The sequence below is a fragment of the Myotis daubentonii genome, chromosome 2, assembly GCF_963259705.1.
Source record: "Myotis daubentonii chromosome 2, mMyoDau2.1, whole genome shotgun sequence".
Lineage (NCBI taxonomy): Eukaryota > Metazoa > Chordata > Mammalia > Chiroptera > Vespertilionidae > Myotis > Myotis daubentonii.
In genome coordinates, this window is record NC_081841.1 from 9,386,807 (window position 1) to 9,412,263 (window position 25,457).

At 59.5% G+C, this 25,457-nt stretch overlaps 1 protein-coding gene across 1 annotated transcript; it reads right to left on the bottom strand.

The window, feature by feature from the left end:
• Window positions 1–10,536: 10,536 nt before the first annotated feature.
• RASD2 (RASD family member 2) lies at window positions 10,537–20,853 on the bottom strand. The gene is made up of 3 exons (XM_059681679.1): window positions 20,456–20,853; window positions 16,175–16,454; window positions 10,537–12,801 (listed from the first exon to the last, which is right to left on the bottom strand). The coding sequence occupies exons 2-3, from the start codon at window positions 16,443–16,445 to the stop codon at window positions 12,272–12,274; spliced, it is 801 nt and encodes a 266-aa protein (XP_059537662.1). The 5' UTR covers window positions 16,446–16,454; window positions 20,456–20,853; the 3' UTR covers window positions 10,537–12,271.
• Window positions 20,854–25,457: the final 4,604 nt, after the last annotated feature.

The following is a 25,457-nucleotide window of genomic DNA, read 5'->3' on the forward strand; positions in this document are numbered from 1 at the left end:
GTGTGTGTGTGTGTGTGTGTGTGTGTGTGTGTGTGTGATGGCTCATTTCACTTAGCGTAATGTCCTCAAGATTCATCCATGTGGTAGCATGTGTCCAAATTCCTTCCTTGTTAAGGCTGAGTGGATCTGCCAGCTACCACGTTTTGTGGACACACAGCAGCCACGAAGGGGCTCACGTGGTAAGGACTGGGGCTTCCAGACGACGACTGGTGAGGGTGCCGCCTTGAGACTGGACCTTCGGCCCCAGCCCAGCCCGCAGGTGCCTGCAGCCCCGGCTGACACCCTGACCTCCCCCACAGGAGCACCCCTGAGCCGGAACCACCAGCTCAGCTGCCCCTGGTTCCTGACCCGCCGAGACTGTGTGAGATGATGGATGCCAGTGGTTCTGAGCTGCTCTGTTTTGAGGCCATTTGTTAGGCAGCAATGGATGCCGATGTAATCACCACCTTATCCTGCCAACTTCGGCTGCTTCTCAAAGTCCGATCCATCTTCACAGAGTGAAGATCCACCCTCGCGGTGGCTTTGGGGAGGGATGTCATCGGATGCGGATTAACAGGCGGGGAGTTGGGAGTTGACATCGTGGGGATGAAAGGGCTGCTGGGACAAAGGGGGAGCGGTGAGAACGAGGGGACATGGAGGGAACCCAGACTGGGGTGTGAAGACCTGGGCTGGAGTCGGCCTCCGGTGCTTGCTGGCCACATGACCCTCACGGGTGACTCGTCTCCCGGGCCTCAGGTCCATGTCTGACTCTAATAGACTTGGCTGACAGCTCCCTTGTGAGCTTGCAGTCTGTTCGACAGCAGCTAAGGATCTTTTAAATTGCAAATCCGATGTCATCTGGTGCTTAACACCTCTCAGCGCCTTGCAGGGCCTGGATAGAGGCGCACAGCAGTCTGGACTGCACCTCCCCCCGCGTGTCCTGGCCTGGCCCCGCTCACCCGACCCCCCTCACCTTGTTCCCTTCCTCCCCCGGCCTGATGTCCCTCCTGCCCGTAGGTTTCCTGAAGGTGCCTTGTTCCATCTGGCCGTGGCCCTGGGACCTGCCGCCCGTGTGGGATTTTTCGCCTGCAATATGCCCCCTTTGGCCTGCTGACGTCTCCATGTCCTCAGACCTGGCCCCTGGGCCACTCCTCTTGGCTGTGACTGTCGCTTGCAATTGCAAGTGTGTTTGTGTGATAAATGGACACGCGTCTACCTCCCCACAAGTCGGGGAGCAGCGCAGGGCAGGCCCCACCTCATTCCAGGTCGTGGGCACAGCCGGGCTCGTGGCGGGAGCTTGCGTGCTTGTGTGGAAGGAAGGCGTGAGCGGAGGGCCCAGGGCTATGCAGACAGTGGTTTCCATGCCGTCCCCGCCCGAGTCCTGACTTCAGCAGCCCCCTGAGGACTGGGGGTGCAGGGGGGGGCGCGGGAAGGGGCTGAGTAGGCAAACACTCCAGATTTCTATGGGTTCTGAACGCTGGCTGAGCACAGGCAGTACCTGCGGAGTTTTCTATAAACCTGTTGCCTGAGGGCCCCCGCCCCTGGCCCCCAGGTTCTAACCTGCTTGGAATCGGGATAATTAGTTGTCCCCAGGGATAGCCAGTGCCTGGCCAGGAGCAGCCTGGGGCCGGGCAGAGCCGTTCCTAACCTGGACACTGGAGACTCTCACTGCCCAGGACCGGTGAGCAATGAGAAAGCCCCGAGGCTCCGCCGTGCTGGACACTGTGGTAGGACTTCCCTTGATTAGTCCACGTACTCCTCGGAGGACGATGCTGTTCCCACCCGTCCACAGATGGGCCACCAGCACGGAGCGGCCCCGCGCTCAGTTCCCAAGCACCTGGGGCGGAGCCAGGATTGTGGCCCCAGGGGGTCTGGCTCCAGCGTCCAGTGCTGGGCCACTGGCTATGCCACTGACCGTGAGCAGGGACCCATGACTGTCCTTATCCTAATGGCCGCTTTCCCATCTGCAGGGGGCCGGTGGGGGCGGGGCGGCTGCCCACCTGGCATCTCTGTCCGTCCGTCCATTGCCCCCCAGGGATGTGCCCTGAGCCTCCAGCAGGCAGATTGGATGGGTCTGGTGCCCATTCTGGGTTGAGCCTCTTAGACCCTGAAAGCCTCCCCCAGTGACAGAGCCCACTATCACCTTAGGAAGAGGCCGGTCGCTATGGAAACCAAGGGACTCTCCAGCCAACCCCCCCCCCCCCCACACACACACAGGCTTCAAGGAAACCTCTTCAGGGCTCCCTGTGGGGCTCTGCTGGGCAGCAGCCAAGGGGGCTCTAGCTAATTGGGCCCCCTGTCTGGCCTGGATGTCAGGTTAACTCCCAGCACACAGCAGCCACCTGTGCCAGCCCCCCTCCCCCCCTCCCCGCATCCTCCCCCTCCCCTGTCCCCTTGCACCTACACAGGTGCTGCTGCCAGCCCTCCGTGGGAAGGTGCGTTGGCAGGGAGGTCTGCGGATGATTGACGTGTGGGGTTGAGTCTTTAATTAAAATGTGCATCGTGTGCCAGTCAGAAAAGAAAGTTCACCTGGAAGCCAGGGCGTTATCCTCGGCATCCCTGCAAGGGCTCTTCCAGGGGCCGGGGTGACCTAACAGCTGGGGCTGCACCGGCCGCCCCCGAGCCTGCCCTGTGTCTGATCGTGTGGGGGCGTGTGCAGACCCAGCCGCTGGGCCCACACCGACAGCTCTGAGCTGACCCCTACCGAGTTGTGGTTCCCAGCCCTGGCCCGTCAGAATCACCAGGGCAGCTGTTCAAAAATACCCATGCGTGGGCCTCACCCCGTGCGATTCAGTGGAGTCTGGGAGAGTGGCACCGGGCCAGGGCGCTTGGTAAGGATCCGCCAGAGTACGGCCGGGGCGAGAGCAAGCCCAGCCGCCTCTTCACACCGAGGGGGAAACTGAGGCTCCAACGGGAGGCGGGTCCTGCCCAGGCCTCCCTGTGGTAAGGGGCGCTGAGGCCAGCGAAAGGGGACGTGGATCTTCTCACACCCAGGGCTGTGACGGTGGGGGCTGGGGAGCAGCTGCCTCAGAAAAGGGCGGTGGGTGGTGATGGGGAGACCTGGAGCCCAAGGGAAAGGGGCAGCTGTCCCACCCAGGGGCTTGGGGTGCAGTGGGGAGGGGGTGGCAAACCTCGCTCTACCGTTTAGAAGCGTGTGGAAGAGGGTGAGGCCTTTCCAGCAGCAGCAGCGTCACCCGGGAGCGGGTTAGGGAGCATCTCAGGCCACTCCAGACCCACTGACTCAGGCTCTGCATTTTAACAAGACCCCGGCGATGCGGGCGCATGCTCACATTTGGGGAGCCCTGCGGGAATGGGTCCCGCGTGGGCACTACGACACGAGTTCGAGCTGTGTGGCCCGAGGAAAGCTCCACGATGTCTCCATCTGTTGTGCCCGAACCTGCAGATGTCACCGCTGAAGGGACCAGGGACGGGGAGCCAATGGACCGAGTGCCCCCAGCAAAGGAGTGTCCGAGCCGCCGGACACAGAGCGAGGTTTCAGTCCCGTGCCTTTCCCTCCGCTGCGCTGCCTCCCTGCGGCGCCGGGGGCCGGGGTGCTGCAGATATAGCCAGCTCTCCGAGGGCCTCCAAGTTCTTCTGTTGTTATGTCATTTTGTTCAAGAAGATTCATTGCTAGAAATCGCCTCTCCCATCTGTGAAACTGGGGACTTGGTCTCAGTCCCATGTCTTCGTGTTCTAAAAAAATAACGAATCTATCAAAACAAAGTTGGTGCCAAGGAAGAGAAGTCATTTGAACTGGAGGGAAAAGAATGATGTGTCTACCTTCCTCCTCCTCCTCACTTGTTCTTGGCAGAGTGTTGTGCATGCCTGCGCCTGCCATGCCTGTGCATGTGTGTGCGTGTGTGCAAGGGTGTGTCTTGCAAGCAGGCATGGTGTGTGTGCATGTGTGCGAGGGTGTATCTGTGTTGCATGTGCATATGTGTGTGCATGCATGGCTGTAATTGCATGTGTTCCTGTGTGAGTGATGGTATACATTTGTGTGCATGCTTGTGTTCCACATGCACAAATGTGTGTTCATGTGTACGTACAAGTATCTCTGTGTACAAGCATGTGTGTGAACTAGTGTGTGTAAGCATGTGTTCATGTGTCTTGTGATATGCCTATGTGCATGTGGGTGCTCATGTGTACGAGTGGACACATATGCCTGTGTGTCCATGCATGCATGTACCTGTGTGTGCTATGTGTGCGCGTGCATGCATGCGTGCACCCGTTCCTGTGTGTGCATGGGTGTGCACATGCGTGTCAGGCAGTGTGGAACATTAGGGGGCTTAAAGGCTACATTAGGAGGGGAAAGGTTGGGAAGCCCCCCAAGTCCCTGACGTTCAAGGGTTTAGCATGCAGTTCGGCTGCAAGTGACCCAAAGGCCGGGGGCTGGCGACCGTTTGTACTCCGGATGAGGCCGAAACGGCAGCCTGGCACGGAGCTGGTGCGGGAGCCTGGCTGACCCCCCGGGATTAGCGCTGTTTCCTCCAGGAAAATGGCCTCAGAAGAATTCCCATTGCTAGTGCTAATCAGGGCAAGAAAGATGAAACCTCTGAAACAGTATTGGCTTTTAGTCTGAAAAACAGAAGCAGGGGGTGGATTAAAGAGCAGAGCCTCACTCAGCCCGGCTGAGCCTGCAGCTCCTGGTTCCCACCATATGCTGCTCCGGCGGAAACCAGAAGGGAGTCTGCCGGCCGCCCAGGAGCCCTGAGCCAGCGCAGAGCCGCCCAGGCGAGAGCGGCCGGCTGGTGAGCGACCCACCTCACGGGAACAACCCACGTCCTCGCTTTAGAGCCACTCACCGCCCAGGACAGCAGCCTCGCATGTCACTCACACTTTGCTGGGGACAGTGCTTCCCAGGGGGCATTTTTAAAGACTGTGTGTCTGGTGTCAGCCCAGTCGGCCCAAGGACCAAAGGGTCTCGGGTTCAGTTCCCGGTCAAGGGCACGTGCCTTCGGTTGCAGGCTCGTCCCCTGTTGGGGCCCATGTGAGAGGCAACCAATCCATGTGCCTCTCTCGCAACAACGTTTATCTCTCCATCTCTCCTCCCTCTGCCCTCCCCTCCACTCCCTCTAAAAAAAAAAATCAAAAGAAAAATATCCTCGGATGGGGATTAAAAAAAAAGAACCTGCGTCTGATTTCCCGTGACTGCCAAGGGTCCACAGTTAGTACAAGCATAAGAAAAAAATGGGGGGGGAGTTGGGTGAAGTCAAACTTTAAACGCGTGAAAATTATTAGCAATCATAGCTGAATGGCTCGTTGACATTGCGAGCTGGTGACCTGGCAGGCGCTGAGCTAAGAGCTTTAATGTGCAGTGTAATTACATTTATTTTAAGTAGAATAATGCAATCCCCTACCTCCAGGAAGTCCTTCCTGCTAAAATTCTGCAAACCCTTCAGAGGCAGTGAAATTGTCACTTCCTCTGAGAAACCTTTCTCACCTTTCCCTGAAGGAAGGCACCTGCCCGTCCCTCCGACCCCCTGGTCCCCTGAGCCCCTTCTCCCTCTGCCCCCAGCGCCCAGCGCCCACGGGGCCTGTTTGTGGGTGAAAATAAACGGTACCCTGGCTTCTTCCTCCAGGCCCCACCCCCTGGCTGCAGCCATCACCTCGGCTCCTTTCTCATTTTGGATAAAATTGATTCGGGCCTTTCTACTTCGGGTTTAATTTCTTGTAAAAATATTAGAGAGCTGAGAACACACTCTCTTGGGGACCGGCCTCCGTCCCCAGCAGGCAGCACACCAGGACGCCGATGGCCGTGGAGTGAGGACACAGGCTCCCCTGCAGCTCCGCGGGCTCAGGCGCAGCCGTCCCGCTCCCTCCCCGCCCTGGCCCTGCCCTCCCCTTGGAGGTCAGCCAAGCCTCCCCCCCACCCCCTCCAGTGCCCTGGAGCCCAGCCATTCCCACATCCTCAGTCATCAGCCCTTCCTCCTCTCCCGTGTCATCTTTCTTTTCTGGGTCTTTCTCAACAGCATCACAGCGAGTTCAAGCCTCTCCATCTCAAAGAATAACAGTGACACTGGCGACGAACCCCCCTGAACCCCTGACCCCCCTAATTCTGCACCGCGTCTCTCTTCCATATTACAGCCGTGCTTATTAAAAAGTTTAAAAGAAAAGGCCAGGCTGGTGTGGCTCACTGGTTGAGCGCCGACCTATGAACCAAGAGATCACCAGTTCGATTCACAGTCAGGGCACATGTCCAGGTTGTGGGCTCAAATCCCAATAGGGGGCGTGCAGGAGGCAGCCAATCAATGATTCTCATCATTGATCTCTCTCTCTCTCTCTCTCTCTCTCTCTCTCTCTCTCTCTCTCCCTCTCCCCCCCTTCCCTTTTCTCTCTCTCTAAATCTATTTAAAGAACATATTTCTCATCCCGTTCACATTCTCATAGAAGAGACATGCAATCAACAAACGCATCGCCAGGAGTCCAGTCCGGAAAGATAAAGCAGCGAAGAGGCTGGAGAGTGGTGGACCTGAGAGCAGAGGGAGAGGGGTCAGGGGGCTTCTCTGAGGAGGGGACATGTGAGCAGAGATATGAATGAAGTGAGCAATGAGCCAGCGGGGTCTCTAGAGGAAGCTCATTCCCGGCAGAGAGAAAACTGCAGTGCAAAGGCCCTGTGGCAGCACGTAGTTTGGGTGTTTCACGGAAAGCTGGGCTTTCGTCCTCAGTGCTCTGGCTCCACGAGATCTAGTCCCTGGCACATTCCATTTAGAAACTGGGTTAGCGTTTGCTAAGCTGTTAGAGTCACTCCAACCTCATCTCCCCCAGAGAGAGGTCAGTCGGAACCTCGTCCAGGCAAGGGGCCCCTCTTCTGAGCTTCCACAGCCCCCGTCACAGCATGTAACAGACTGCATTGCAGTTACTGCGAATGGGCTGCTCGGTTCTTTGTGGGGCAGGGACTGCCCCTGATTCACTTCTGTGCGGAGGTGCAGGGAAGCGATGTACCCAGGGCTGGCTCCTAAGAGGCACACAGCAGAGCTGATGCTGCCGGGTGGGGCCACATGGGGTGTGTGGCCGCCCCAGGCGGCCCACAGGGACCCTCACTGGTACAGAAATAATTATGGCTGGCACTTACTACACGGCCTCTGAAACATCTATAGTATTACCCCTGAGATTTCGGTGCCTTTGTTAAACATCCACCACGCTGCGGGCATGGACCGTCCGTCAGTCCCATAGCACCAGGCAAGGACAAACATCCGGCTTCCCCAGCTTTTTGTGCACAGAAGACCTCAGCCCGAGGAGGAAGGGAAAGTCCTCTGAACGAAGACTGAGATGTCCATCATGCGCTGAGGATGTTTTGCTGTTGTTAATCCTCGCCTGAGGATATTTTCCCCATTGATTTTTAGAGAGAGTGTAAGGGAGGGAGGGAGGGGGGAGAGAGAGAGAAAGAGAGAGAGAGAGAAACATTGATAGGAGAAAGACACATGGATTGGTTGCCTCCTGCACAGGCCCCAACCAGGGCTGGGCATCGAGCCTGCAATCCAGGTATGCGCTCTTGACCGGGAACCAAACCCCAAACCCTTCAGTGGGCCGGTGGATGCTCCAACCACTGAGCCACCAGCCAGGGCCTGAGGATTTTTCACTGAGGCTGCTTGCCACCTGAAATGCCTTGAGTATAGATGAGAAAAATCATGAAAAAGTCTGTTTTCATCAAGGGACAGGGAAAAATAGAGCCAGATGCAGTTTAAAGGAGCAGCGGGAGGTCAGGGCAGCCCTCTGATGGGGGCGACTGGGCAGAGCTGAAGTCAGGTTGCAGGTGAGGTCCTGAGGCCTGGCACTGCAGGAGGCGACTGGGCAGAGACTGTCAGCTGGCCAGCGGATGGATGGCTCCCCGCTTTCTCTGCAATGATGAGTCACCATAGGGCCCCGGCCACCTAGCAGGGAGCTGCCTTTCCCAGACCTTCTCAGGGTGGGGAGGTCACGTGACTGAGCCTGGTCAGGGGAAAGTGAGTGGAAGGGATGCGTCCGGGGCGCCGAGAGCAGCAGGGATGCATCCTCTGCACGCTTTTCCCTCATCCTTCACGGAACCTGAACGTGGCGGTGGCTTCGACCTCGCCGACAGCGACAAGACTGTGGAGATGGAACCTGAATGACCGGGTGGAGCAGAGCCACCCTCTGGCCTTGCACGCTTACCTCGAACTCTCCCAAGGAAAAAAAAAGCCAAGCGCTCCTTTTGCTGTGAGCTGCAGGGCGCCTCCCGCCCTGTGAATGACACCTGCCTGCTTCCTGAAGCACGTCCCCCCTGCTGCCTCTCCCGCCAGAGCAGCCCCCCAGCTGGCCCAGTTACAAAAGCTCTGGGGAGGAAACATGCTTTGCAGTCAGACTCGGATTCAAGCCCAGATCTGCCACTCAGCTGTGCAACCCTGGGCAAGTGGCTTTACCTCTCTGAGCCTCCGTTTCCCACTATGCAAAAAGGGATTCATCATCCTTCTACATAGCTTTGCCATGAGGATCCAATGAGAGGGTACAGGTAACAGGCCCGGCACAGTGCTTGGTGCACAGTAGGTCTTCAACACAGGTCAGTTCCCGTTCCCTTCCCCCTTTCCCGTCCCCCGTTCCCAGCAGCTTTTGCCTCTGAGTCCTGGTTGGCTGACCTCCCGTCAGCACCCCCCTCCCCCCTCTATCTCCTCCACCCCCCCCACCCCCACCCCCGCCACCTCCCTGCCAAGCTGTGACGCAGACTGAAGTTTTTCTTTTGAGTAAGTGACAGGTTCAGGGAGGCAGAACAGAGCAAGTACTTAGAATTCGCAATGCAGAATTCTCTGAAATCAGACTCCCAGCATGCCCTTTCTCGGGCCGGGAATTAAATGGGCTGCCCTGGGCTTGTCTCTGAAGGGTCTCCCACGAGAAGAATTTTCCTACAATCTTATTCCATCCTCTGTCCCAGGGCTAAGAAGAGATTTGCTGGGGAAATCTTCTCCCTCCGCCAAAGCCCTTTGCTGGCTCACCCCACTCCAGGGCGAGAGTGTGGGATGCAGGGACTGGGGCCGGAGCAAGCGTGTTCTGTTTAGCAACGATCGGAATGTTGTGGGTTATGTAACAGGAATATTAATTCTCTCGTAGACAGCGCAGGGCTGTGAGGGGCTGTGGGTGTGCTGTCTGGTCCGCTGCCCTCCTCCCCACCTCTCATTTAGAGCCGAACCAGATGACAACTGGGCAAGGACATGGCGCCCTTGGGGTCGCACATGGAGGAGGTCGGTTGGCTGGGCCGGAAGCCGTGCTTGTGTGGGAGGCTCGCTGTGGTGCCCCCCCATCCCCCCCCCCCCCCCCAGCCCGGTGGCTTCCCTGTTCAGCGCGTCTAGAGGTGCAGGGCTGACCTGCGGTGCAGAGGGACTACCCAGGTGTGGGGAAGCGTCGGAGCGACTTGCCTCCCACACTGATCGTCTGGGGCTGGGCTGGGCCAAGGATGGGAGGGGCTGGGCTCCTGGGTGGGCAGAGGTAGGGCGCTCTCCCCGGCTCCCTGCATCCCAGGGTCACCTGGTTTTGCCGCCACCACAGCCGGGCGCACCTTGCTTTGTGACTGTGCAGGCAGGGGCTTCTCGCTCTGGATTGCGAGCTCCCCGCACGCAGGGGCCTGCCCTGCTTGTCTCTGAGCAGGTAGTGCAGGGCCTGACCTGCCCTCCGTCTCAGGCCTTGCACCTACATGCAGGGAACTTTGCTGACTGATCAGCAGCACAGACCCGCCCACAACTCCCAGTTGCAAATCCTTTCCTCGCCCACATGGAGCTCGGTGGCCTCTGGTGTGGACTCCCCGACCTGCCCCCTCACCGGCTCTGCCATCTTGGACATGATGCTAAAATCAGATAAACATGAGGAGCACGTTTCTCCGGGAGCTGAAGACCCGAGGCGGTGGGGGGGTGAGGGGTGGAAGGCATGCAGCCGGACCCGGCCCGTTCCCTTCCCTTCCCCCTGGGTCCAAGGTGGCACGTTCAGGGTTGTACCAGGACAAGGCCTCCTCCCTCTCCCTCCACCTGCCACCCACCCCTGTCCCGTCTCATTGCCCAGGAAGGCACACTCTGCTCATCCAGAAAGTCGTACGTCCTATCAGCCGTGCACAGGCCTGGGCAGTGTCCTGCCCTCAGGGCTGACCGTCCACGTGGTGACTCTTTCTTGCGGGGCTGTCCCGGCCACAGGAGGGGTTCAGCAGCGTCCCTCACCTCCTCCCACCAGATGCCAGGAGCACGACACCCCTCCCCCACCCCTACCCAGTTCCGAGACATTGCCAAATATCCCCTGGGGGCAAAATCGATGCTCTATGGGAGCCACATGGAGCCCAACCATGGTGACGCCAACGGGCTGACGGTCCCCAGGGTCCTCTCCTCTCTCACCGGGCCACCCCTCTAGAGGGACAGACGCTCAGCACCCCCCCAAGAGGGCCCAGGAGGGCCTGGGCTAAGAGAGGCTTGGAGTCGATTCCCCCCTCCCCCCACATCCTTAACCGTGAAGACTGACACCGACACAGAGCGAGGGCCCCAGCAGGTGCCACTCGGGGAGGGAAAGACCAGCTGTGGGGGGAAGAGGCCACCTCCTCTTGGACATGCACACGGTCAAGGACACGGCTTAGAAACAAACCCACTTTAATATTAGAGAGGATACACAGAGATCTGGGCGAGGCCAGGCCGCACACCTGCCCTGGCCAAGGTATCGGAAGGGTCGGGGCGGGATGGGCAGGGGCACAGATGCAGGTCAGGGCTGCTGCAGTGAGCAGCAGGGGCCAGGGTGCGGGCGGAGGGTGTGCAGAGCTGAGGCTAGGGCTTGTGTGTATGTGTGTTCGCAGGTGTGTACACTGCCTACGTGGGCACAACGTACACCGAATCTACAGGAGCCTCAGAGGCAGCATGAGGAGAGGACACACATCACGGTGTGTGCTGAATGCCCAGACCTAGCCCTGTGTCTGCCGCTCCTAGACTTGCTGTGTGACCTCGGGCAAGTTGCTTACCCTCTCTGGGCCTTGGAAAGAGTCACTAGATGATTATTAAGGTTCTCTGTGGCCCCAAACATCAATATTTTCAGAAAAGTAAAGTACAAAGTGTATTTAAGAGCTGATGACAAGAGCGTTTGGTCTAGAGGTTCAAATCCCAGCAGGCCTGGTACCCAGTACCGCCCCATCCCGGGCACGAGAAAAAGACCCACTGGGAGTCTTTACACCTGCTTCTCCCAGGCTCGGCTCTGGCTCCCGGCTGCTCCTCCAAGCCTCCCACCAGCTGTGTGTGCGGAAGGCAGTGGGACAGCAGGGTGGGCAGAGGCGGGCGGGGGAGGGGAAAGAGGCCAGGCCTGGGGAAGGCCCTGGCCTTGGGGTCATAAAGTGCATCACTCACCCCGTTTCCAGCACACAGTGGCCCAAGCACCGAGGAGAGCCTGGTTCTAGATGGAGCTCTGTCCTGAACTAGCTGGGGGGGGTGGGGTTAGGGGTGTTGGGACAGAAGCGGCCCAACACCCAGCCCCGCCTGGGTGAGTGTGGACTGTAAAGCTCAGATGGAGGGCAGTGTCCAGCTGCAGACAGGCCATGGAACCCCGCCGGGGCGCGGGGGAGGCAGTGGACATGAACTGGGTGGGGGCCTGGCCAACGAGGGGTCACTAGGCTTTTACAGTACAAGGATTTCCATTCCTACGCTACACACGACGTGAGAACAGCTGTAACAACAAAGTAAACCAGCAGACGGGCGAACCTGGGAGAGGAGGCGGAGGGAGGCAGGTGGTCCCGGAGACGGACGTGGCCCCAGAGACGTGGCTGCACCCCCTTCCACACACAGATGCCCCTGGCTTGAGGTCCCGGACAGCCAGGGCCCACGTGGGGGGCAGGGGTAGAAACAGCTGAGCCAGAGGGCAAGAGTTTCAGGATTGGGAGTGCAGGGCTCTCCTAGCTGCCAGCTGAGCCAAGCTGGGTCTCACGGCAGGACAGCCGAGCTCTCCCGGCTGCTCTGGGTGCTGTTTTCATCCTGGCGCCGTCCCAGGAGGCCCTGTGGGGTGCAGGGGTCCTGGCCCCTCTGGCATCAGTGTTTCTTATGACCCAAGGCCAGGAAGGCTCGACTTGGGTCCCTGCATCAAGTCCAGCTGTCTCCCAGCCTCGTCTCCTGCTTGCGGAGATCCGTCCCCATCCGGCGGAGCAGGGACCAGGGGGATCCGTGGAATCAGAGGGAGGAGGCAGGGAGGCAAGAGAAGGTTCAGAGGTTCAAGGCTGGGGTCCTCCAGTCTGGCGCCAACGACTGCCATTGGGGGGTCTCTTGGGGGGTGCGGGCATCCGGGCCGCCTCCCGTAAGGCACTACCCGAGCCCCGCCCCAGCGTCCCTCCCGCTCACTGGATGGTGCACTTGTCCCGCTCCCGGGCCTGGCCCTCCCGGAGGACCTTGGCCTTGATGTACTTGAGGTCACTGTTGACGCTGGGGCGGCGGGCGAAGGGCGAGACCATGCCGTAGGCGTCCGTCTCCTTGACGCGGCGCATGCAGAAGGGCCTGGGGTGGAAGGCGTCGCCGTACTGCACGGAGATCTTCCGGTGCAGGGCGGGGCTCATCTCGTGGGGCAGCTTGGCCATGCTGAAGAGCACGTAGAACATCTCGTCCACGTTGGTGTTCTTCTTGGCCGACACCTCGAAGTAGGCGCAGTTCTCGTCGCCCGACACCAGCAGCTCGGCCTCGGTGGCGGGCACCTGGCGGCACAGCTCGCCGTGGTCGTTCTTGTTGCCGCAGATGACCATGGGCAGCTCCGCCGCCTCCTTGGTCTTGTTCTTCAGGCAGGACTTGACCTCCAGGATCTGCTTCTGCAGGCGCTTGACCTCGTCGAAGGACTCCCGGCTGTCCAGGCTGAACACCAGGATGAAGACGTCCCCTGTGGGAAGAGAAACCCCAGGCGGTGAGTTCGCAGGCGGCTCCCGACAGCCCTCTCCCCCACGAGGCCGCGCAGCTCACCGGTGGCACCGCCTGGCTCGGACACGGTTCATTCACCCCCGTTTCCCCGCAGGGCTGAGTGACTTAGGCGCTTGTGGGGACGGTGGTAAAATAACAATAAATACAACGTCCACGAGAGGAGGGGTCCTGCCTGTCTCGTTCAGGGCACACCCCAGGCCGGGAGCTGCACCTCACGCACAGCAGGAACTCGGTGGGCATTGGGTGGCCCGGGTGTGCGTCTTGCCTCCTCCACTCATCAGCCACACGGCCTTCAGGGGACCACGTGACCTCAGGGGACCACGTGACCTCAGGGCGCCATGCGACCTCACCAATCTCATTTCCCCATCTGTCCCATGTGGACGCAGCACTGCCCTGTGGGATGACCTTGAGGGTCACAGGAGATGACTGCAGTGACGCTGGCCAGTGGTTTTGGGTATCAACAATGCTAATGAGAACACGCACCTTCAGGAGCCGGCACGGGCCACACACTTCATGCCCACCGTTTCCCTGAGTCCTTACAAGACCTCTGTGAGGTATGTTACCTTCGTGGTACAGTGAGCAAACTGGGGCTCAGAAAGGGCGAGCAGCCTGCCCCAGATCCCACAGCTCCATATGGCCAGGCCAAGATTGGGGGCCAAGTCTGTCCTCGCCTAGCCAGTGCCCGGCACACAGTAGGTGCTCTCTGCTTCTTGAATAAATCTTGAGAAGAATAAGCGAGTGCTGGCTTCCAAGGGCCACACTACCCCTAGTTTAGCTCACGGCATCACTGGAGGAGACCTTTGAATCTGAAACAGGGACGATGTGGAGGGGCAGGGGTGGAGAAAGGGCTGCCGCCTTCATCCCAATTTCCAGATCTTACTACAGTGATCACAACCTCACGCTCAAAGACCCTTCCTCACCTTGGTGAGATGGCCAGATCCCTGCTTTACCGATGCGGGAACAGAGGCTCAGTGCGGCGGCAACCGGCCCAAGTTCTCGAGAGGATGAAGCGGTTCCAGGCCTGGCAGCAGCCGCCCATTCCTCTGGACCCCAGAGCACACGTCCGTCCCCAGGATAGCACTTGCCACGCTCAGAACTGTGCACCGGCCAATGGTGCGCTCTGAACAGTGAGCTCTGGAGCAGGGGGGCCTCATCACCCTCTCCGCCTCCCAGGGCCCGGCACACAGTGGGTGCTCATAAAGCCCGCTGAATGGATGCGAAGGGATGGGATGGAATGAATGACGGTGTGGGCTGTTTAGAAAAGCACTTGCCAGGCAGTACCAGCCTGGCAACCGATTCCACTTGGGCTGCCAAACCCGTCCCATCAGGCTAAGCCGGGGCCCCTGAGGATTCGGCAGCCTCGACATATTCAAATGCGAGCCTGCGCCAAGCTTCAGAGTCAGCGGGCCGTGGTGGGCAGCTGGGAGAGGTGGCGGCAGAAGGGATGGTTTTCAGACTGCCCTGCGCATCAGCACCAGGTCGGAAAGGAGGCACGGATGGGTGAGTGGAACAGCAAGCAACAGGCAGATGTGCTCAGAATGGTATATGCACGGAAAAGAGCAACCGACGAAAATACTCTCTGCTGTGGGGATTCCAACAGGAATGTTAATGTGCTTGTGGGGGAGGGCCGGAACAGTCCACGCCACACTGAGGGGTGGCCACCCCCGGAGGGGGCAGGGCCGGGGGAGGGGACATGAGTCAAGGGGGCTTTTCAGCCTGGTCTACGTGTTTAAAGGAGGGTGTGTTTGTATATATTGTTTGTGTCATTCAAGATTAATTTTGAAAACATGCCTATGGTCGCTCTCTGCCTCTCCCCCTCTCCCTGCCTCAGATGTCAGCCTAGTTACATGGGTGGGCCCCAGGCCCCTCCCCAAGGGCTGACAGTCCTGCAACAGCCACCCTGTGCTGGAAGTGCCCCATGCACTTTCCTCCATTCCTCTCAGCCTCACTGGAGGAGGAGAGGCTATGCCCGAGCAGCTGGCAAGGCTGCAATTAGGACCTCTGATCACATGTCTACGCCACCCCCATGGTGGAGTCAGGACTCGAACCCAGGTCAGTCCAGGGCTCTTTCTATTCACACACCGCCTCTCTGAAATATGGACTATTTCACCCCAAGCCTGGCACCCCAAGAGGGGGCATGAGCAGGGTGTGGGGGGAGGGTGAGCATGACATGGGATTCTTGGTGCAGAAGCATCTGATTTGAGGGTGACTCTGGCGGTGACTGGAGAGGGGGTTACTTGCTCTTTCCGTCCCTTCATCACCGCCCAGCGATGGGTGGGCGTGGCCTGGGACAGGCCTCCGCAGAGCCCGCAGCAGGCACGCTGCACACGCTGCTTTACTTCCCACCGATACTCACTGAGCACTTGCTATCTGCTCACCCAGCGCCTCTCACCTGTTAACTCATTTAGTTCTCACAATGGCTGATGTGATGCCAACAACAGAGGAGAAAAGTGAGGCACGAAGAGATCAAGCCCGTGCCCAGCACCAAACCAGGACGCAGGGGAACCAGGACTTGGACCCAGGCAGCCTGGCTTCTAGGCCTGCCCCCTTCGTTACCACACGAAACTGCTGGCGTCACGTGAGTGACGGCCCAGCCCCCATCTCCACCTGCCCCTTCATCCCCAGCAATCTCGCGGGGCTGAGCGGCTTCAGGATAGCTTAGTGGTAAAGCACGAGCCAGACTTCCAGTCATCAGCGGTGTTACCACCGGAGTAACGTAACCTCGCTGGGCCCCAGTTCCCCCACCTGTAAAACAGAGGCGAATACCCGTCTCCTAGGTTAGCTGTGAGGATTAAATAAACAAATGCCGAACTCTGAGACTGGGCCCCAGACACATAGCTCTTAGTAACTGTTAGCTATCACCACCACCGTTACGTCATTACTACCGAGCCCCCAGCACGGGCAGGGCCCCCGCCTGCCCTCTGGCTGACCCCCACCGGGCTCCTGTTCTTACCGCTCTGAGAGGTGGCAAAGGACAAGAGACCTGAGCCCAGCAGACTGGCCATGGGCCCCGGAGCCCTGCTGAGTCACCTCCCTCAGGAGGAAGGCGGCAGCCCCTGTGTTCCCGGGAGAGGGACATCCCAGCCCGTCTGTCAGTTCCTGGTCGGGAAGGCCGCTCTGGAGTCCTGGGTAATGGATCCAGAGCTGGACAGAGGGAATTTGGGCCCTGGCACCAACTTTGCCCGGACAAGCGGCAATACTGATGTCGCCTGCACAGCGCACGGGGCCTCTGTGACCTTCGTCTCAGACGATGGGCAGGCAAGCACTCTGCCCGCTGTAAAGCGCTGGGCACATAGCCCACATGCACGGCACCCACGCCCAGCCCAGGCACCCACCTGTGAGGATGGAGAGCCTGCGCATGGCGGGAAAGGGGTGGTTGCCGGACGTGTCCAGGATGTCCAGCTGGTACATGTCGCCGCGGATGTTGTAGACCTTCCGGTGGAAGTCCTCGATGGTGGGCGTGTACTGGTCCTCGAAGCGGCCGTTGAGGAAGCGGGAGACAATGGAGCTCTTGCCCACCCGGGAGGCGCCCAGCACCACCATGCGGTACGAGTTCTTGGCGGGCACGCTGAACGTGCAGTTCCCGCTGGACAGGGTCTTCATCATGGCTCGGGGCTGCGACAGAGAGCGGGAGCGGGGTCAGCACCCATCAGGATCCCCCCAGGACCCCCAAGCCCCCGTCACTCTAGTTGGACCCCCAAGCCCCTGTCACTCTAGTTGGTTTGAGCTCCGCTGAGATCTGCCTCCGCTCCCCAGCTCAGGCGAGTCCCTCCCCCGGAACACCCCCCTCCCTTGTATGTTTCAGGGTCTGGCTCAAATGCTACTCCTGTCTGAAGGCTGCTCGGACCCGACCCACCCTGGCAGGAACCCCTTCCTCTCCAGAGCAGAGGAACGAGAAATGGATACGGGCCCCTGAAATAGCGACCCCCAGGCCGCCACACAGGGAGGTGCAGGCGGGGAAAACGGGGCTCAGAGGAGTCACAAAGGGGGGTACGTGCTGGCCCCCACCCCTGAGTGCCCCGGGTCAGTGGCCTGGAGTGCCTCCCTCATGTACGCAAAGGCTCTCTCCGACATCTTACAGCTCTGTCTGCCATGATGCCGAGAACTGAGGCGGAGACAGATCCTGTGTGCAAGTCTCCTGGCACACGTCCTGCCCACCCAGGCGACGGACAGCCGCTGCGCAGTAAACTGGCTCTCAAAAAAATACCTTTTGAAAAAGCTCTGATTGCTAGCGTTTGTCGATTTCCCCGGCGTACATACTGCCACCGTGGCTGATTCCAGCGGCCACAATGTCAATGAATGACTTGCCAAGAGGCGCACACAGTGAGGCTGCTCAGCACACCGCTGACCCAGGCCGGGAGCCAGGCTAGCGATCACCATGAACCAAGCCCCTGCCGCATGCCAAGCACTGTGCTAAGTGTAGACGAATAATAGCTGGCATTTATTTTGCAGTTAATAAATTCCAGAATGTTCCAAGTGATGAGAACACGTCCTAACCTCCTTCGCCCCTCAGTGATCCCAGAAGGCAGGTGGAGTTATCCCAACGTACAGACGAGGGCATTGGAACACAGCGGAGCTCGGTAACTTGCTCATGGTTCCACACCTGTCTGCCACCAGCAGAGGAGGGAGGGGCCGCAGGCAGGCTGCCCAGTGCCGTGGCGTCTCCTCACCCCCTCCCTCTGAGGCACCTCTTATCTTCCTCATTTCACAAATAAGGACCCTGGTGCTTAAAGGCTACGTGACTGGCACCCGAGTTAATAAGGGTGGCTCCAAGGACAGTGACTCCAAGCTAAGACCCCCACGCCCCCACCCTACTCATGTCTGAAGCCATCTTTCCATTTACCACAGGATTTCAGTGCCGTGTACACAGCTGGCGCTCAATAAGTGATCCATGAATGAATGAAGCAAATGGCTCTGCCTCTGGGCTCTTCTCCCTCCACCCCCGCCCTGCCTGGCTGGCCCGGGGGCGGTGACAAGGAGGGTCTCAGTGCCTTAGGCACACGCATAGGTGGGCAGTGGGGAGCCGGGGATACAAGATCAACAGCAGCGAACCCTTCTCAGTCTCCTTCAGAGCTGTGACCAGCCTGGGCCTCCAGCAGAGATGGGGGGAAGAGGCCCCAACAAGGACATCCCCTCCCCAAGTCCCTCTACAGGGAGCTTGACTCTGCTGGTAGTCACCTCTGTCTAGACCGAGAGGGAAGGAGGCCAGCAGCCCCCAGAAACAGTGTTTGTCTCCATCCCCACCTACCCCAGCCTCTACCCATAGGGCTCCTCTTACGGACATGCTAATATCAGGGACTGAATGGGCTAAGGCCCAGAGAGAGGAGACAGAGTCAGAGAGAGGAGACAGGGGCTCAGAGAGAGGAGAGAGAGAGAGGAGGCAGGGAATCAGAGAGAAGAGGAGGGAGTCAGAGAGAGGAGGCAGGGAGGCAGGGAGAGGCAAACAAGGAGAGGGAAAATCTGTGGCTTTCTTCTGTGAGAGAAGACTGTGAGCCTTCACGTGGCCTCAACCACGTGGGACTATGTGAGGCTCACGGACACCTGGATGCCAGGTGACAGCACCCCTGTGGGCTCCGCCTTCCACCCTCGCATCTCTCCCCCTTCTCCTCCCCCAGAGGAGCTGTGGGCAGTGCTGTGGGCACAACTTCTCCACCCCACTGCCTGCTCCTCTCTATCCTCAGCCAGGCTGACACCTACATAGTGAGGAGCAGTCAGGGGTCAGAGTTCAGAGGGCCCTTTTCGGGGTGACAGTCCACCCTGGTGGTTCAAGGGGACAGAGGAGTCCCTGAGTGCAGGTCTCTGACTTGGCAGACCCCCCACTCCAGGCCCATTCTAAGGGCACCTGGGAGGCAGAAAGGCCCGAAGCAGAGTTGGGGTGGGGTCATCCTGGGGGAACAGTCACCCCAGCCAGGCAGGCTTCCATCACTGGGTACTTTGTGTTCGTTATTCCAATGACTTCACAACAGCCCCACGAAGAGGGGACCACCATCGACTGGAGTCGCTTGCCCCGGTTCACAGAGATGAGTGGCCGGGCCAGGGTTAAAGTCAGGCCGTGGGCTCCAAGCCTGCGCTCTGGCCTCTTTGAAGACCCATCCCCAGACCAAACCGGAGCCTTTCACAATGGTGACTGACTCAGGGAAGCCTCGGCCGGAGTCTGGGAGGAAATGACCCCCGAGGCCCGCTACAGTCTCCTTCCCTCTCCCTCCAGGCAGCTGGGCGCCGGCACACTGCCCAGGGCTCTCCAGCAAACCCTGCTCCCGCTCCCAGCGCATGCATCTGGGGGCTCGCCCCTTCTTCCTGGAGCCCCTCCCCCAGGGCCTGCCTGGAAGATGGAGGTCAGGTGAGCAAGGACCGCAGGAGAGAGTGTGGCCGCGTCCTTCCCTGTGAGCACCCCAGAGCTCCGCCACTGCACTGCCCCCCCTCCCTCCCACACACCTCGAGCCTCCTCCGCTGGGCATGTCGCAGCCTCGCTGGACACACGGATTCGCCAGCCTCCGTGCCCACGCTGAGATGGGTCCTGGGGGCTTTGCAAAGCCAACCTCACCACCCTCGGTGGCTCAGGATGGAGGCAGGCAGGCAGGCATCACCGGCCAGCAAACCAGCTCAGCCTTTCACCAGCTCAGCGACCTTGGGCAAATGGCCTGGCCTGGGGGGGTTGGTTGGTCATCTCTCAAAGGGAAATGGTAAAAGCAAACCCAGAGTGTGGCCCAGAGAGCCCAGTGAGAAGCCTAGAGGCTGACACAGCTCCTGGCACACAGCAAGCGGGCCCCTTGCTTCCTGACGCTTCTGCGAAGGCAAGGGGCTTTTTGGAGCAGCCACTGGGGTGGGACTGGAGAGCAGGCAGAGGTCTTGGGGGACCCCGTCTTGTGTCCCTGATGCCAGGGGAAGCCTGAATCACGGGCTCCTGAGCTGGCTGCCCTTCCCAGCCTGGCCTCCTACCTCCCAGGAGGTCCTGGACAATATCCTTCCTCCTCCTCCCAGGGCTGAGGGCAAAGAGGAGAGGTCAGAGGGAGCCCCTCAGAGGTGCGTGGGGTCCCTCTGGCCAGCTGAGTACAGGACACCCATCCTGGGAAGGGACTCACTCAGGGAACACTCCGTGCACCAACCCAGAGAAAGCTAAGGAACTCTGGACAAGGAAGGTGCTCCTCACTCCTCCCTCCTCAGAGGGGGTCCTCCTCAGGGCGGGGGGTGGGGGGGGAGGGAGACCGGACTGACCACATCCAGCCCCACCCTCCTTCCAAGTGTGCAGGCAGCAGCTGGCTCAGGAAAGAGGGGGAGAGTAAGTACCTCTCCCTCCCTGAGAACCAGTCTCCTCATATTCAAATGGGCTCTTGAATGGAAGCTTCTAGCACCAATCAATAAGAGTAGAAGTTCAGTAAGTTTTTCTAACCAGGCATAAATAAAGGGCCTAGCACCCAGCCTGACACATAGTAGGTGCTCAGCTGACTTAATTTTCTCTAGATGTGCAAAGCTGCCGGATGGACCGGCCACGATCCGTTTCACTGTGCGAATCATGTCAAGCTTCCCCCAGCCTCACCCCGACAATCCTCAAACCCTTCTGCCTGGCTTCCCCGCTACACCCATCTCCCCACTTCTGTCCGGGGTCTCTCTCCTACCTGGGGAGGGCGGGTCGGGCCTCTGGTTCCGCTCGGAGGGCTGCCTGGAAGCGCCTGGAGCTGCGGAGAACAGCCTGCCTCTCCGGCCGCCGAGTCTTCCAGGGTCTGCGGCTCCTGGGTCACTGCGTCCGGCTCTTCCTCTGCGCCGCTGGGGGCGCCGGGCTGGGCGCAGCCGGGCGAGGGGGCACGGGGAGCCGGTGCCCCATGGGTGGGTTCCGAAGACTCAGCGGGGCCCGGGCGCTGGGCGGGCTCCGGCTCGCCGCCGCCGGCCCTGCCCTGCCCCGACCCGGGGGACTCCTGCTGAGCCAGGTGCCCGGAGGCGCGGAGACGTCGGATCCCGGGGTCCCCGCCTGGGGCTCCGGGCTGAGGGGAGAGCGGTAGGGGCGACTCTAGTCTTAGAGAGAACCCTCAGGGGCTCCCAGGGGGTCCTTGGGAGGTGGCCGGGGGTGCGCGCGTGGATGGGCGCACTCGTCCTAGCCGCCTAGGCTACCTTCTCCGCCCACCCCGACGGGGGTCGCTCGGGTTGGGCTGCTGCTCAGCTCGGCCGGGGCCTCCTCCTCGGCCCCAGCTCGGCAGCTCTTCCCACGGCTCCTTTCTGCAACCCTGCGAGGCGAGGCGAGGCGAGGCGATGCCGGCGGCTGAAAGGGGAGCGAGGCGCCGGGCTCCGCGCGCGTGTGGGAGGGGGCCTTGAACGCCGCCCCAAGGTTTCGCAGCTCCGAGTTAGTCTAAACCGACTCCTCCTCCCACTTCACCTCCTCTGGCCCCCGGAGCAGGCGAACTTTCTATCTGCGGGGGCCCGCGGCTCCTCCCTCCTTCCCTCTCCCGGAGGCGAACGCCCCACCGAGCAAGGTCAACGGTGCCTCGGGAAAGTGGTCGCAGCCCAGGCTCTTGGCGGTCCCAGCAGCAGACGCCAGCACAGGTCTGGGCGCCCTTTGCAGGCCCCGCGAGAGTCCCTCTGCAGACCCGTCGTGTGGCGCCCACCTACCCACCCGCTCACTCCCCAGCTCGGAGCCGCCGGACCCACAGCCCGCGCCGGCCTCCGCCTCCTAGAGCCGGCGCCCCGCCCCCGGCACTGCACTCGACCAATGGGCGGCGGGTCCCGCTGCCTGGCCCCGCCCCCGCCCCGCCCCCGGCCGCCGGGACGCCGCAGTCTGGCGCTCCGCGTGCCCGGGCGCGTGGGGCCGGAGCCGCTGCGGGGGTGGCCGGGGGCGCGCGCCGTGACCGGGAGGCGGCACGGGCCTCGGAGGCTGACGTCTGCGCTCGCGCTCACACGCGCACAGCCTCAGCCTCAGGTGACCGGCGAGGGTCCCGCGGCCAGGCGGCCGAGGTCCGCAGCTGCTTGCGCCGGGTCGGGCCGCAGCCAGGGCTCTCTCGCCCTCCTCCATCGCGGAACTCCCCAGGTGCCCAGCTACGCGCCCTGAGCTGCCGCATCCCGAGGTCCGGGGGCCCGCGGGCCCCATGAGATGGCACATGGGCCGCGCACGTGCCGCCGGCAGGGGCCGCGGGCTCACCTCGGCCTAGCGCGCCTGCATGGAGGGCTGCGCGGCGTGCAGGTCTGGGAGAGAGCACTGTAGAGAGAATCCTGCCGGGAAGTCCCGGGTGCCCTTGGGCCGCGCTTCTCTCACCTGCATTCTCCCACCTTGGACTAGGGCAAACGTCAGTCATTCTCGTTGTGCTAAATCTAGACGCCATTATTAATGCTGTTTTTAAATCCAAGACCCAGGTCTTCCTTCTGAAACACGTTTTTTAGAGAATCGTCATATCACTGCCTTAAATGGGAAACCAGTATCAATGGCCATAAATAGAAGGTAAGAGTAAAAATAAACACAATGAAAACAAACCGAGGTTATTAAATTCTACTTGGAAACTGGTCTGCCAAGGCTTGAGATGAGCCCTCTGTGAGAAAGGGAGATCGGCGAGGTTTGGAGAGGTGTTAAAGGCCCATTAGCATCCAAGGCAGCCGGCCTCCATCCTGCTGTCTGGAGGCTGAAAAGAGAAATGTTCTCTCCGTGGTGCAGTGAAGGGACATAATCCCGTGCCTCTCAGACCCCATTCTGCATCAGCCAAGGAATGACTCCTCACTCCCAGGGCCTGGACCTGGAGGCTGTCTGCGAGTCCTCCTCCCACCAACAGACTTATCCTCCCACCTCTTGACAAATGGTGGGGCTCTGGGGGCACCAAACTGAAGGACCAGCTCCAGTAAATGAGAGACGGCATTCAAGCCCTGCCTCCGTGACCTCTCGAATATTCGGCCCTGGGCCGGTCATGGAAATTCTCTGGGCCTTGGTTGTGTCGTCTATAAAATGGGCATGATGCGCTAAAGTACTAACCTGGTCTTGGACTTTGCTTATAGAAAGTGGCTTGCTCTGCTTGTCCCTGTGCAGTCTTGAGACTCTCCAGGAATGTTAACCAGAGACGATGGGGCAGGTGGAGGGGGAAGGAGTCGTCGGAGGGCACAGCACTTGCCCTACTTGTGTTTAATCCCCTAACTGGAGAAGTGAAATCTAAGGGGCTAAGGCAGGGGTCCTCAAACTATGGCCCGCGGGCCACATGCAAATACAAATATTGTATTTGTTCCTGTTTTGTTTTTTTACTTCAAAATAAGATACGTGCAGTGTGCATAGGAATTTGTTCATAGTTTTTTTTTTTAAACCATAGTCCGGCCCTCCAACGGTCTGAGGGACAGTGAACTGGCCCCCTGTTTAAAAAGTTTGAGGACCCCTGGGCTAAGGGATGGATGTCCCCAAGGTCACTCAGCCAGCAAGTGGCAGGATCCCAGCCCCGTGTTCTTTCCACATCCAGAGTTTGCTTCTAGGAACTGGCTCCAGCCCAGGAGGATTTGCGCTCAGCTTGACGCAAAGAGGTTGCGAACCTTGAGCTGGCCGTGAACTTGGCAGAGGGAGGCAGGCAGGGTGGCACACTTCACCTGGAAGGCTGAGGTCAAGCTGCTCAGGCCGCTGGGCCAGTCCCCCCACCCCCACCCTGGTAATGTGGCAGGTGGCCGGCTCTGAGCCCATCCAGGCACCCGTTACCTGCTTCAGCAGGGTTCTTCACCCTGAGTGGGTCACGCTCCACTGACCATATCCCCATATTGAGGGTTGCTGCATGTGGAGCTGTGGGGCCCTGGGAGAGCCACCTGCCCCTGTCCCTGCCCCTCCCCACAGGCACAGAATGGCTGGTCAGTAAACAGGTGCCCATAAGAGATCAATGCCCCCAGAAGCATCATGTGGCAACTGTGTGCCTCCCATGTGTCCCCTCTTTCCTATCCTCCCCCCCTTTGCCTCACCATCTCTCGTGGACCAGTGGTCAGAGCCACCTCCTTCCTTACTGGGCTCCCTCTCCCATAGCCCATGACCACTTGAATCGTTTTCTAAAAATGCCACCTCCTGCTCAAGAATTTTCAGTGGCTCCCCATTGCTTAAGATGTAAAATCTAAACCCCTTAGCTCAGTATAGAAGGCCTCCAACCAGGATCTGATTCTCCCCATGTCCCACCATCAGCCTGAACTTCAGCCAAATCAGCCCCCTTCTGGGTCCCTAAAGAAGCTGGGGTTCCCTCCTCCAGGCCTTTGTATGCTGATCCCTCTGTCTAGGATACCTTTTCTCTCTTTACCCATTGAACTGCTACACATCCTCCACAGCCTAATACCCACACCTCTACCCACCGCGCTGTGAACTGCATCCTCCTCCGAGCTCCCTTGGCAACAAAACCTGGGTAACTGGGTACAGCCTCAGTTTCTTCACCTGTAAAGTGGGTGTTATAAATAGTAGCTATCTCGTGGGTTGTTGGGAGGATCAAAATTTACTGTGAAGTACCTCAAATGAGGCCTTCATCATGATTACTTCCTGTGTGGCCTGGGTTACATCCAGCCTCATGTTTGGGACACATGCCTGTCGCCCCGTTAGCATGTGAGCTCCTTGGAGTGGGGACCTGCCTGATTCAGCTTTGTATTCCCGCATCACTAGGGGCAGCATCTCGCACATTGTGATTTTTTAATAAATGCTGTTTGAATTCTGCTCAGCCGAACAGCCTCAGAGCAGAAGAATTGCACAAGCTCTCCTTGGAGACAAGAAGAAGGAAGGGGTGGGCAGGACAGCGAGGCAGAATTTCATTTGGTCCTAACAACCCCACTTCCAGAAGGGGAAACTGAGACTCAGGAGGCTGTTCCAAGCCTGGCAGCCAAGGAGAGGCTGAGCGAGGACCCGAGAGACATTTCCCCAAAAGGACATAAGGTGTTTGCCCAGTCAGTGTCCTGTCACATCCCCAGCCACGTTTCTAGAAGAGCGGTTCCTATTCCTGGCAGAACATAAAAATCACAATTACAAAACCCAGGCTCCCGCTCTGAGATGCAGATTTCATTGCTCTGGGACTTAATCTGGTTGATATTCACACTGTTTAAAGCTCCCCCACGTCATTCTAATGTGCAGCAAGAGATGCTGAAACAGTGGTTCTCAAAGTGTGGTTCCTGAACGAGCAGCACCGCATCATCTAAGGCTTGATAGAAATACAGGTCTGACCCCAGGCCCCCTGAATGGGAAGCCCTGGGGAGGGGCCCCGCCATCTGGGTTTTAACCACCCCTCCCAGCAATTCTAATACATGCCACAGTTTGAGAACCACTGACCAGAAGGTAAGAATTGGCAAAATCTTAGAGGTCATGTGGCCCAACCTTCCCATGTTGCAGACAAAGAGATGGTTTGGGGCTGGACCAAGTTCAACACGTGTTAGTGGCAGGCCAGGGCCAGAGCCCAGGTCCCGGCTCCTAGCTCAGTGTTCTTTCCCGCTGAAGGCACCGTCAGGGCTGCACGGCCTCTCACTGGGTTTCTGGCCTCGGCAGGCCCAGGCTTCAAAGCATAATGTCCACCCCTCTCCTCACAACGAATCAGCCTTGAGCCCGCAGCAGGGTCAGTGGGTCAGCAGCTGCACAAGTCCAGCTGGATCAAGGGTACAGGGTCCGGTGCCAGGCAGTGCAGAGAACAGCTAGCTGGAGTAGACTGGCACCAT

Excerpts from the sequence above, each read along its gene's own strand:
- RASD2 (XM_059681679.1), bottom strand. The coding sequence starts at position 16,445 with ATGATGAAGACCCTGTCCAGCGGGAACTGCACGTTCAGCGTGCCCGCC. Across the intron at positions 12,802-16,174 it reads CAGGCTCTCCATCCTCACAG|GGGACGTCTTCATCCTGGTG; the intron begins GTGGGTGCCTGG and ends CTCTTCCCACAG.